Source organism: Tupaia chinensis, unplaced genomic scaffold (assembly GCF_000334495.1).
Source record: "Tupaia chinensis unplaced genomic scaffold, TupChi_1.0 Scaffold000674_2, whole genome shotgun sequence".
Taxonomy (NCBI): domain Eukaryota; kingdom Metazoa; phylum Chordata; class Mammalia; order Scandentia; family Tupaiidae; genus Tupaia; species Tupaia belangeri.
Window position 1 is genome coordinate 582606 of NW_006160198.1, and position 13635 is coordinate 596240.

Sequence of the window (13635 nt, forward strand, 5' to 3'; positions counted from 1 at the left end):
ATGTGGTATAAGTCCCAGACCTGGTGGCTCGAGAATCACACTAAGCACATGTGTATGCATGTCCAAAATCCCAAGAAAATGGAGAAGAGATAATGGCTAGGCCATCCTCCTGGGGGGATGTTTCTTTGTTGCTCACTCTCTCCAGTGAGTGCACAAACCCCATAGCAAATTAAAAATAAATAAATGCCAGACACAAAATTACTTATTTTATTGACACAGTCTTATAAAAGTGTCCAAGTGAATTTGACAGTAAATTACATCAGTCTCCCTGATAGCACAAAGGTCCATTCCAAAACCCCAGGAGATGTCTGTAACTGCAGATTGTACCAACTTTATTTATTTTTTCTACATATACATAAGATAAAGTTGAACTTTTAAATTAGGCACACTAAGAGATTAATAAAAAAATAAAATAGAATAGCTGTAAGAATATATCATAAAAAGGTAATATGAATATGATCTCTTTGTCAGGACACTTTTTCGTAAAGTGACACTGTAACAAAGGGAGGGATTACACCATAAATAAAATCAATAATGTCAAAAGTATACATTACTTCCTTTCCAGGATTTTTAAACATAAAAGTTAAATTTAAAGTCTAAATTTATAAAAGGTTTTATTTTTTTTTCAAGATACTGCCAACTCTCTTCCATCCTTTAAGAAATGTAGACTTCTATAAAAATTATATTACTTTGGTCACCAGCCACACTAATTATGTCAATCTGTATTCACCTTTAGGCTGGAAGGTAATCCATTAAAGTGTAAGAAAATATTTAGTTTATTAAATATTCATTAATAAAGACTTGGAGTGTTTGCCAAAAAATAAACTGAATTATTATAGCTCATACCAGGGATCTTAAATGTAAGGACCCAGTGACTCCATTTCTCAATCTCTGTAATAATCCTACCCAGAAATATCACTATGATACTCACCATTCTCAACCCCATAGTACACAGATACACTCAAAATATTTATTCATTTATTGGTGCCAAAATCACCAGTCATGTTATCAAGCAAGTCAAACATAATTTCTGAACATAATTTAAATAGAGTGGCAGATTATTTTATTTCTTTTAACTTTACAAACAGTTGACATTACATAAAAACAGTATTTTAACAGATCATATTTAAAAGTTGACAATTCATTAAAAATGTGTCATTTCTTTTTTTTTTCTTTTTTTTTTTTTTTTTTGAGAGATTTTCACTGTAGGGCGCGTGCGCTCGCCAGACAGACAGAGAGAGACATAGAGACAGAAAGCGAGAAATCACCCCCCAGAGGGGATGGTCACGCCGCAATCCCTTCTCCTCCATTCTCCTCTCGGGATCTTGGGCACGCACGCACACGCGCCCGAAAAATGTGTCATTTCCAAAAAAAACTAAATTTAGGCAAAGATGTCATATAGGTTATCTATGTCTTCGCTAATGAAATAGAGTACAGAGAGAAAAACGATGTTTATTTGGTAATGTTTTTCACAGAAGATGATAAAATATATTAAAGAAAAATATACTATGCAAAAAAATAAGGAAAAGCAGTGACTCCAGGAGTCTTATTTCACTATAAATTCGACTTAGAAACAGTTTTTAGGAACTATAATTTTCTTTATCACGACTACTGTTTCTGTTTTCTGATTACATGATCAAAGAACAAACCCTGTTACAAAGAAGGCATTAATCCAGGCATTACCTTCTAACTAACACTTAAATAACAACTACAAAGTTTAAAAATATAATATAACTTTTTAGTAAGTATAAATTAGTTTTATCTTGGCTTTTGTCATTTGGCTTCATACACAATCTATCTTTAAGTGTATTCCTCTAGATTTATATTGTTTAAAATAAAGGCTAAGAAGTATTTACATAAATTATTTATATACCAATATTTAATGACAGTATATAAATATGCATAAAGTGTTATCTTTTCCAAAGGAAGTAACATTCCAAAAAGAAAAAAAAAAATCTCTTTCTTTGCTTAAATTGTGTTATAAAGTGAAAACAAAAAGAAAAGTGATTTAGCAGGAAAGAACATGGAAAAGCCCCAAAAGTTTTCATTTAAAGTAGTTCAGTTCATTTCTTCCAAGCAAAAGTATTCACAGTATTTCTTAAGCTTCGGAATTCTAGACATTCAAATTGCCATAGTACCCTGTAAAAACTAATATATAAATAAGATTATCATCTGGCAATAATAACATTGTTTTTGATTAAGTTGATTCCATAAAAGCATTTTATAAGAGTTTCTTTACATTTCTAAAGGCATGTAATTTAAGCCATTATATTCTAGATCCTACAACCTCTATTGATAAGTTTTTTAAAAATACTGAAACATGAAAGCACACGTGAAATGTGATTTTTATACAGCTTCAGTTAAAACAGATCAAAATAATGTGAAATGAGAAATAAACAGGTCCATAAAGGTCCATAATCTCTTATAGATTAAAAATTATTACCTTAGAAAAAGCACTACCACGAGTAAACTACTCTTCCTAAAAGTAATGGTAGTTTTTGCTCTTAAAATGATTTAGGGGCTGGGTCCACAGGACAACAGTTGTAGGCTGCTCAAGGGAAGCAGCATCCCAGATGCTCACTGTAGTTTGAATCTCCAGCCTGGTTAGCCTCTAACATACCTGGTTCATACACATGCACAAGTACCCAAGATCACATAATCTGGTGCATTGGAGGAAAGGATCTGGGCATGACTAGACCCTGTGAAGGATGGTCCTCTCTCTCTCCTCACTACCATACATGCAGTTATGTGCTTTACCATGCATAAAGGAAAAGAAATATATGTTTAAAAAAAGTGTTTTGAAAGCTAGTCGATGGCATTAAGGTGTGGGATTCCCACATGACTGACCATGGTTCTAGGCCAGGACCTGGCAGCTTAAAAATCATGCTAGGTGCATATGTGTGTGTGCCTACAATCCTTAGAGGAGAGTGAAAGAGAAGGGATTGCAGCATGGCCAGCCTCACCAAATCACAGAAGGTGATGTCACATCTTCTCTTTCTCTCTCCAAGGGTGAGCACACATACCCTATAGCAAAAAACTAACAACAACAACAAAAGTTTTGGAAGATGAATTGCTAAAACCTGTGATAAAATTTAAAAGTAGGTTTATATTTAATAAAAACTCAAGTTGGGAGCCAGTCAGTGGTATGAAATTTAAGGCAGCTGGATCTCACATGGCCAACTTTGTGGTTGAAGTCCTGGACCCAGTGGCTTAAAAAACATGCCAGGCACAGGTCCATGTGTATCCAAAATACTGAGAAGAATGTGGAGGAGAAGGAGAAGGAACTGTAGCATGGCCACCCCCACGGAGAGTGCTTTCTCTCTCTTTTTCTCTGACAAGCACACACACCCTATAGCAAAAAACGAACAAACAAAAAAATTGGTTGATATGTGCACCAATAATGCATCTTAAATTTCCATTCAGCTGAAAAACGTAAGTCTATAAAATATATTATTTCTAGTATTGGAAACTAGGATCATTAACTTTTGTTTTGTTTTTGTTTTTGTTTTGTTTTGTTTTGATAACTAATAATACATCTAGAACACAGAATAAATATCCAAAGGGTAAAGCAGAATACTCACATCATCATACATAAAATTCACAAATCCTTGTTGCAAGTGATCTCTTCTCCTGAAGAAAGCTTTAAACAAATAAGTTTCTTTTTATTAGAAGTGAACAATTTTAATCTCAATTAAATCGAAAATAATATATATTTTTCTAGGCAACTCAGAGATAATGAAAAATTTCCAACACTGAGCTATAGTAATTTTCATGTTTTGTATTTCCAAATATCTAAACTATTAAAACTCTGATTAGGGGACCAGTAGAAGACATAATGGTTATGTTACTGGACTCCCATGTAGTTGACCGCAGTTCAAGTCCCAGACCCAAAGGCTTAAAACTCATGCTGGGCATGTGTGCAAGCGTGCCCAAAATTCTGAGAGTAGATGGAGGAGAAGAGACTGCAGTGTGGTCATCTTTGTGTGAGGGGGTGATTTCTCACCTTCTGTCTCTAGGATGAAAGCACATGCCCTATAACAAAAGTCTTTCTTAAAAAAATGTAAAAGCTCTCATTAGATATTATAATTTTAAAAAGCCCCCACAAATTACAAAACTGATAAAGTTACTGAGTGGCACTAAAAAAATAGCTAAATAATATTGCACTATTTTTAAATTTTCAATACCTGTCAATGCTCGAAGTTTAACACAGCAAGCAACATAATCATCAAAGAAAATTCTGCCATTCTTGCTATAACGCTTAACAATAACACTTAATGTTTGAGGACTCAATCTATAACCTGAAAAAAAAGAGAGATTAATATATTAAGATTGAAATAAATAGTGTAAGAAGAATCTAACCATGCTTTCTAAACTTAATGAAGCTGTAAAGTTAACTTTCTGAATGTATCCCATAAAAATATACTTAGAAATAACATGAATATAGAAAATGATCAAAGGCTTCATTATTAACATTGTTAAGTGGTACTTATATAATTCTAACTTTGTAATAATGTCAAAATTGAGGAAAATAAAATGATCTTATATATTTTGACTTTGAAATCATGTCTAGGATATTTCAAAGATTTTAATGCTTCAGTATTCCAATTCTGTAACATTTTATAGTTCTTAAATATCAAATCAAAGATTTTCAGTGATCTTCATTATCATTAAGTCCTATATTTCGCACTCACTATATTACGGTCATCCATAATACTATACTGAATTATCAGAGGTATGATAAAAAATAATTACATTATATTAAAGTACTCTACGTTGAAGTATTTTCATACCTACTATACAAAATAATATAGGATTATTATGTGTTCTGTACTACATAATAAAAAGAGGGAAAAAATTGTGTCTTTTTTACTACAGAAAAGCTAGAATATGATACAAGATTTTGTGATTGAGATAAATCTTTGCTCCCAAATGAGAGATCCAACCAAGTTATAAAAGAATACAATATAAGTGAAGAATACTAACAGTTAGGGAAATAAATTCAAATATATTTAACAAAGAAAATTCAGTGTATGCATATATAAATAATCATATTAAAAATCATAATAAAAATCAGTTTATTGAAGTCTTGAGTTAGAATTTACCTTAACAATGAATCCAAACTAAGGTTCTACTAGTGAAGAAATATTTACCTTTATTGCTTAGCAAATTGAAGCAATAAAGATTCATCTGATCAAAGAACAAGGATGACTTGTATAGATGCTAAAGAATGTGAATATTCTTACCCATAGCAGCAATGGCTTGGTTCAACTCATGATGCTCTACTGTACCACTTTGGTCTTGATCAACAGTCATGAAGTTTTGCTTCCAAGCATTCAGAGCTGCCCAAAGCTCTTTGAATTCATTAAATCCCATTTTTCCTGTATAATCTCTCTGTTAGCTTTGTTAAGAAAAAAAACTTCTTTGATTGAGCCAATATACAGTATATTCTGGATAGAAAAATTTATACTAACAGTTAGGGAAATAAATTCAAATATATTTAACAAAGAAAATTCAGTGTATGCATATATAAATAATCATATTAAAAATCATAATAAAAATCAGTTTATTGAAGTCTTGAGTTAGAATTTACCTTAACAATGAATCCAAACTAAGGTTCTACTAGTGAAGAAATATTTACCTTTATTGCTTAGCAAATTGAAGCAATAAAGATTCATCTGATCAAAGAACAAGGATGACTTGTATAGATGCTAAAGAATGTGAATATTCTTACCCATAGCAGCAATGGCTTGGTTCAACTCATGATGCTCTACTGTACCACTTTGGTCTTGATCAACAGTCATGAAGTTTTGCTTCCAAGCATTCAGAGCTGCCCAAAGCTCTTTGAATTCATTAAATCCCATTTTTCCTGTATAATCTCTCTGTTAGCTTTGTTAAGAAAAAAAACTTCTTTGATTGAGCCAATATACAGTATATTCTGGATAGAAAAATTTATTTTGTATGCTGTAATGATATACAGTGATGGACTATAAATAATTTAAAAAAAATAAATAAAGGTATACACCATAAAAAAAAGATAAATAAACTCAATACCTGAGAGAATTTACCTGACTCCTAATTGAGCAGTCAAATATATTTCTATGTAAAAATTAAAATGTCTAGAATTCAAACAACATGTCACAAAGAATTTTTAAATTTTCTAGTTTAAAAATGACTGGTCATTTATAACTAATAACTAGCTTTATATTCAGAAAATGGTGACTTATATTCTAGTATTTTCCATCTTTATTCAAGGATACATCCAACATAGCAATCATAATTCTGCAGGTTTCCAAACTGAAAGCTGTAAAATATATTCAATATTTGAACTGAAGTCTACTTAGTGTTATCTATGTAAACTAGGACAATCTAATTTCCAAATAGAGTATTTAAACACTGCCAAAAAATACACACTCATACACAATCAACAAACTTTTTTGAATGTTTAGGACCCACAGTAGAAACAAAACCAAAAAACAAAACTAAACAAAAAATCAATTACTGTCTTCAAACTATATCTAGTGAAAGAATTAGGCAAATTAAATAAGCAATTGCAATTATAAAATAACTGAAAACTGCTTTAATAGAGATGTTACAGATATAAAGCACTTGGCTTTGTCTGAAATATGGAGACACAAAGGGTATGTCTTTATAACATAAATGACAAGTAAGGTTTAAGGACAGATTTGAAATGTACCAGAGAGCATAAACCTTGAAGGAATTATAGTACATGTGAGCGAATATTATATGATGACATCAGAAAGGCAAATGAGGGTCAGATCATGAAATTTAGGAATACTAACCTAAAGACTTTAGACCAACAAAGCTTACTAAAGAAATTTAAGATATAGAAGGGAAATTATGTAATGTGTATCTTAAAAATTTTAGTTGAAAATGAATAGACTACAGAGTAAAGTAAGATGGTATCAGAGATAGGTAGTTTATTACAATAGGCTAAGATGAGCGTCTGAACTGAAGACTTTTTTTTATCCTGGGAGAGGAAAGAAGGAAGGAAGAAGAAATCAATACAAACTACCTTAAATTCAAGAGTAAAAATTATTAAATCTCATAATTACAAAATTACAACTGAGGATCCACTAGGTAAATTTTAATTTGTCTAATTCACAATGACACTAAACTAATATGCTTATTTATCTCAAGATTATTTACATTGTGGTCCTAATAAAGGAGATAATATGTTAGTACAATTTGGTCAAGCACACAAATTGCCTACTGTAGCTCAATAGGAATGAAAACATTAATTAAAATTTAAACAATTATTTTATGCTGCTTAGTAATGTGCTCTGGAATTTTTCAAAAGAAAAAATATCTTACCTAAATGTTGGGTCCATTAAGAAAAGAAATATAAAACATTCTAAAAATTAAAATAAATAATTTTTTTAATGTTTAATAGGCTATCAACATTGGTCATGTATTTTCAGATTGACAACTCAACAGATACTCAATGAGTACTTATTATTAATGTGTGTTACATTATTTCACATAAACATGCCAAATAATAATAGTCCTACTTCACAAATGAAGAAACTGAGGCCCAGAAAGTTCATAAAGCTATTAAGTGGAACAGTCAGGACTAGAGCCCAATACTCCTTCACACAACAACTACTGGGATGAGGGACTGAATGAGATATACATACAATAATATTCCACCTTTTTTGTCAAATAAAAACTATCTGTTTAGTTTTGAAATTAACTTGCATACATTCATGAAGTGGAGGAATTTGAATTGATGATAATAAATGGCAAAAATTAAATTGGCAAATGAGTGGGTCTTCAATCTCAGAAAAAAAAATCATATATGTATAAGATAAAATATTTTTGATGAAAGAGTAGAAAAGGAGACATTTTAGGAAAGTCCACAAGTTTTTCCCTCCTCCCCACATCTCATTACAGTGGAAAGTAAACTTAATTTTGTAAGAGTATAATGAAAATTTAGAGAAAAAGAAGAGGAAACAATGGAGCAAAATTTTGCAAGTTGGACGATGAATGAGTGGATATGAGCTAACTACCCTATATCTGAAAAAACAGATTCCTGATCTTCTAATAAGAAAAGCTCAGAATCAACCTAGTTATTTTGGAGAAGACCCAAAATGCCTAGTAATAAGCAGTACTTCTGAAATGGCTATGAAGGTAAAGATTAAAAACAAAATAATCAGTCAAATTCCTATTTAAGTAGCATTTAAAACCCCAAATCCTTCCCTACCTTAATTTAGCGGGATGGCTGCTCTATCTATCCCCACCTCAGCAAAAGTCTGGAGTTTTATTCTCTGGAGAGGTCTCTAGACTACTACAGAAAACCAGGCTCAGTAGAAATAGAGCTATCTACTAACAACAAAGCAATTAAATGACAATTTACAAGAAAGTTGAAAACCCTGCTTGTGCCCTTCTCCTTTCTAGGCAGAAGATCAAATGGAGAACCAGCCCAAAAGGGAATCCCAAAGAAGAATGATATTCAGATTTCCACAACAAAATTTTCCAGCCAAATCACCACACACTGAGCCTAAAATCAACATGTACCCAGATCTGAGAACTTCTGATCAGTTTTGTAGTGAGTGTAAGCAGCCAAGTGTCATCAGACAACTGACAGAAGCATCAAACATAAAAGACAAACAAAACAAACCAAATATAAAGAATAAATCAACTTGGAGGAAACAAAGGTTATATAGGAAGAAAAAAGTTTAAAATAAGTAAGCAAAAAGAAAATATCATATTCATGAAAAAAGTACAGAAGCTCTTCAATTTAGAAAACATAACAGCAATGAAAGACTCAATAGAACTTTTAGAAAATAAAGTTGAGGAAATTTCCCAAGAGGACCAGAAAAATACATAGGACAGAAACAAACATAAAGAAAAGTAGAATGAGAAGTAAAAGGCGTTCTAAAAGAAAAAAATAGACATCATTGAAGAAAATCTCCCAGGATTAAAGCAAGTAAGTATCCAGACTGAGAATGTACACTGAATTACCTCAATGTAAGCAGGCACTTCACTACGAAATTACAAAATACTCGAGACAAAGAAAAGCTCTTGTAAACTTTCAGTAAAGAAAAAGAAATCATATACAGGACAAAAACAGAAAGATAAAGCAATGGTGGAAGCTAGAAACAAAAGAGCAATACCTTTAAAATTCTATGTGAAAATTACTTGTAAGCTAGACTCCTAAACTTAAACAAATAATCAATTCTAAAGGTAGAATTAAAGCATTTGCAGATACGTAAATTTCAAAAATTTATTTTCCATATGCTCCTTTACTAAAAAGCTACTTAATGGTTTATTTAATTAAAATAAAAGATTAAATTAGAGAGCACTCAGTCGGAAAAGCACTTGCACATGTATATTCATTGCAGCCTTATTCACAATTGCTAAGACATGGAACCAGCCCAAATGTCCACGAACAGATGAATGGATTGAAAAATTTGACACATAAACTCCATGGAATACTATTCAGCCATAAAAAACAAGAAGGCCCTGGAATTTGATAGAAATTGGACGAATATGGAAGATTTGTTGCTGAGTGAAGCAAGTCAGGCTATGAAAGAGAGACATTGCATGTCTCCACTTAACATATACCGAATATCTGTACTCTGTGGTAGAGACCGAAAGACTGGAAAACATGAAAGTATTAAAAAGTGTAATGGACACTAGAGAAAAAGTGGAAAGAGTGAAGAGCGTAGGAAAGGTGGGGGGAGAATGGAGAGGTAAGACACTTGTGGGACACAGATAAGGTTTATTATCTGTTGACGAGGTTGCGTGTGGTGGTCTCAACTGGGCGGGACTGAGGTGTGTATCAGGCGGAATGAAGTCTCTTCATAGTATGAAGATTAAATTAGAAAAATGAGAAATGGAGTAAAGGGGAGATCCAAGTCAAGAGAATGAGGAAAATTGCTGTAGAATCATGGTTAAGAAATACCAGTATGACAGGTATGCATACAAAGAGAACATCAGAAAGCTCCAGGATGATAAGAAATGTAGGAAGGGACATAAGAAGTTTATGGAGTATGGAATTAAAGTATGAGTTTAGTTTGATGGAAAAGTTTTGAAATCCACACATAATTTTTTCATAGTACACATTTTTAATGAACTTATTGAAGATGACTTATAGAATATCTGACAACTTTTAATTCTAGAAAAAATAATTAAAGTGGAAAAGTAATCATATGTATTCAAGACACAGGTATAAACAGCCTTCCCATAGTAAAAGTAAGGTAAAAACCGACGTATTCAAAATTACTATCTAACTACACTGGAAGGATGGAAGGAAGGGGGCTGTTCCTTTATAAAGTTCAGGATGGGAGTAAGGTTAAGGTTAAAAGAGATTTAAATCCTCACTTTCCATTGCAGGACACTGATTGACAATCATTAAAACTATTAATTACAATTATCACTACCAAAGTCGAGTGGTAGAAACATGCTATTTTGAGGTGGTAACACAGTGGTAATTCAACTGCAGCCACATGGAAAAAGTACTGGGTTCATGTCCTGGGATGTCCCTGAGCAGGGTCGCTTAGCGCATCAAGCACAGATGCACATGCCTATGACTTGGGCTTGCTGGAACTAGGGATGGATTGTGATGTGAAGAAGACCCTGGTGGGGTTCAGTCTCTTTTTCTCTCTCTTCTCACTCACATGGCAAAAGTACATAAACTTAAAGAAAAACATGCTGGGACAAGCAATTAGCGTAATGGCTATGTTGCTGGACTCCCATGTAGTCAACCACAATTCAAGTCCCGGACCCGGTGGCTTAAATTCACGCCAGGCATGTGTGCGTGCGTGCCCAAGATCCCGAGAGGAGAATGGAGGAGAAGGGATTGCAGCGTGGCCATCCCCTCTGGGGGGGATGATTTCTTGCTTTCTGTCTCTCTGTCTCTTGCTGTCTTTCTGGGGAGCGTACGCACCCTATAGCAAAAACCTCTCAAAAAAAAAAAGAAAAAGAAAAAGAAAAAGAAAAGAAAAACATGCTATTTGAGATTTGGAAGTGTGTTTTCAAACAATCTGTTATAAAAAGCTGAAAGAGGTTTCCTGTGTGTGTGTGTGTGTGTGTGTGTGTGTGTGTGTGTGCTTAACATGGAGGAGACAGGAAAGTACAGTGAACAGTTATTGTCACATTGAGTTGCAAAATTATTTGACTCGTTAAACTATGTGAATGTATAATGTAATAAAAAATTACTATTTTACATGTGGGGACAAAAAAGTTAAAAAATTAATTTTCTATTCCAATTTCAACCAAGAAGAGGAAAAAAAGATCTCACGAGAATAAGTTCCACTAATTCCAGACTGTGTCAAACATCTCTGAATTTCTTCAGCATCCACTTCGCCATCCTGTTTGAAAATAATTATAACCAGATTTAATACACAGTTGTATAAATGCATATTAAAATGTAATTTTACTATTGGAGGCCAATCAAAAAATATGTATTCTTTAAAAAAATTATGAAATATAAAATTTTAGATATAATTATTTACAGTAAAAGGAATACTACAGAACGTTGTACAACATAAATTATTTTTTCTTCTTCTGAAAAATAGCACACTCACTGGGTCCTATAATCGTTCAAAACAGTATCTTGCTTGAGTCATTGTTTCTATTTAAAATAGCTAGGAAAATTACTAAAATGTGTTCAGAATATCTCAGAAACCTTTCCACTCATGTCTAGTTTGGGGGAAGATTATTGCTATATGATATTAAAGCTTTAACTGAAATTAGAAATGTATCTGTTGGCCCCCACCAATACCCTTGTCAAAATTTTGGAATTCCCCTGTATTTTGCTATATTCTTCAGATTATTGCCCAATCATTCCTGTTTTAACCTATTATGAGAAATAAGTTCTTAAAACACAAACAGGGAATCACAATAAAATGAACCAGGTTAAGTATTCTCATTATATGTTAATACTTCATCCTATTTTCTACAACAATACAAAGCAATTTACTGGAAACATCACATACACTGGCACAAATCCAAAACAGTGATAAAAGGAACAAGAAGGGAGGTTTAAAACCAGCAGGGACCAGCAGATGGCATAGCAGTTACATTGCTGAACTCCCACATGGCTGACTGTGGTTCAAGTCCTGGACCCGATGGCTTGAAACTCAGGGAAGGAGCGCATACCTGTGTGCCCAAGAATCCCTGAAAAGAAAGGATCGTCTCATGGTCATGCCCACTGGGGAGTGATTTCTCACTTTTCCTCTTGTTGTCTCTGTCTCTCTCTCCCCAGCAAGCACACATGCCCCAAGGCAAAAACTTCTTAAAAAAAAAAAACAAAAAACAACAACAACAAAAAACACTCATTGGGACCAGCAGATGGCATAATGGTTACATCACTGGATTCCCATGTAGTCAACAGAAGTTCAAGTTCCAGACCCAGAGGCTTAAAGCTCATGCCAGGCACATGTGCATGGGTGCCCAAAATCCCAAGAAGAGAATGGAGAAGGGGTTGTGGTGTGGCCATTTCCACAGGGAGTAATTTCTCACTGTCTCTCTGGAAAGTTCATGTGTCCTATGGGAAAAACTTTTCTTTAAAAAACAAACAAAAAACATGTGATCCAAGAAACAAAAAAGTATATATCTATTATATATATCTATATATCTTGATTGGCCTCCAACAGTAAATTTATATCTTCTAAGAAGTATCATAAACACTTAAATTCTTTTTTTATTTTTTCAGAGAAGTGTTTGCTATAGGGTGTGTACACTTGCCAGAAAGACAAAAAGAGACAGACAGACAGAAAAGGAGAAATTATCCTTTGGGAAGATAGCCATGCCACAATCCCTTCTCCTCCATTTTCCTCTCAGGATCTTGAGCATGCATGCACATGTGTCTGGAGTGAGTTGAAGCCACCAAGTCTGGGACTCAAACTGTAGTTGACTATGTGGGAGTCCAGCAATGTAACCATTATGCCACCTGCTGGTCTCAACTAATACTTATATTCTAATAGTTCTTTGGCAAAGAACCTCTGAAAATTGCAGAGGTTTTAATAAGAATTTTTAAAATGCTGAGCAGCAATCTTCTCAATGGACTATCTCTACAGAATTCCTGTCACAGACTATATATTCTTTGTAATGCTTACTTTTCATACTTCTTCATACATAAATAACATTTTAAATTCTGTAGATATAAGCTTATGCCTTAAAAATTAGCCATATTTTGGGAACCAGCAGTTAGTGTAATGGCTATGTCGCTGGACTCCCACGTAGTCGACCGCGGTTCGTGTCCCGGACCCGGTGGCTTAAAACTCACGCTGGGCGCGTGTGCATCCGTGCCCAAGATCTCGAGAGGAGAATGGAGGAGAAGGGATTGCGGCGTGACCATCCCCCCTGGGGGGGTGATTTCTCGCTTTCTGTCTCTATGTCTCTCTCTGTCTGTCTGGCGAGCGCACGCGCCCTACAGTGAAAATCATCCAAAAAAAAAAATTAGCCATATTTTTTGGATTGGAGGATACGTTAGAATATTCTTCTCCAGGACCAGCAGTTGGCATGGTGGTTAAGGTTACTACATGGCCTTCCATGGTTTGAGTTCTGGACCTAGTGGCTTGTTTCCTCTCTCTCTCTCTCCCCCCCTCCCTCTTTCTCTCTCTCTCTTTGGTCAAAATAAAATAAAATAAATGAATGAATAAATAAAAT

General features: G+C 33.7%; 1 protein-coding gene across 3 annotated transcripts in view; it reads right to left on the reverse strand.

Moving 5' to 3' along the window:
* Positions 1-1436: 1436 nt before the first annotated feature.
* Positions 1437-13635, reverse strand: part of GCA (grancalcin) — a 48064-nt gene continuing 35865 nt past the window's right edge. For 2 of the 3 annotated variants that reach the window (XM_014592331.2, XM_006160266.3), the window contains exons 3-8: positions 11264-11333; positions 6258-6301; positions 5732-5879; positions 4185-4298; positions 3582-3640; positions 1437-2148 (exon numbers count right to left, since the gene is read on the reverse strand). In XM_014592331.2, coding sequence (XP_014447817.1) covers positions 2122-2148; positions 3582-3640; positions 4185-4298; positions 5732-5879; positions 6258-6301; positions 11264-11333 — 462 coding nt within the window. In that variant the 3' untranslated portion in view covers positions 1437-2121. The remainder of the gene's footprint in view (positions 2149-3581; positions 3641-4184; positions 4299-5731; positions 5880-6257; positions 6302-11263; positions 11334-13635) is intronic. The other variant, XM_027776514.1, reaches the window with a different exon arrangement.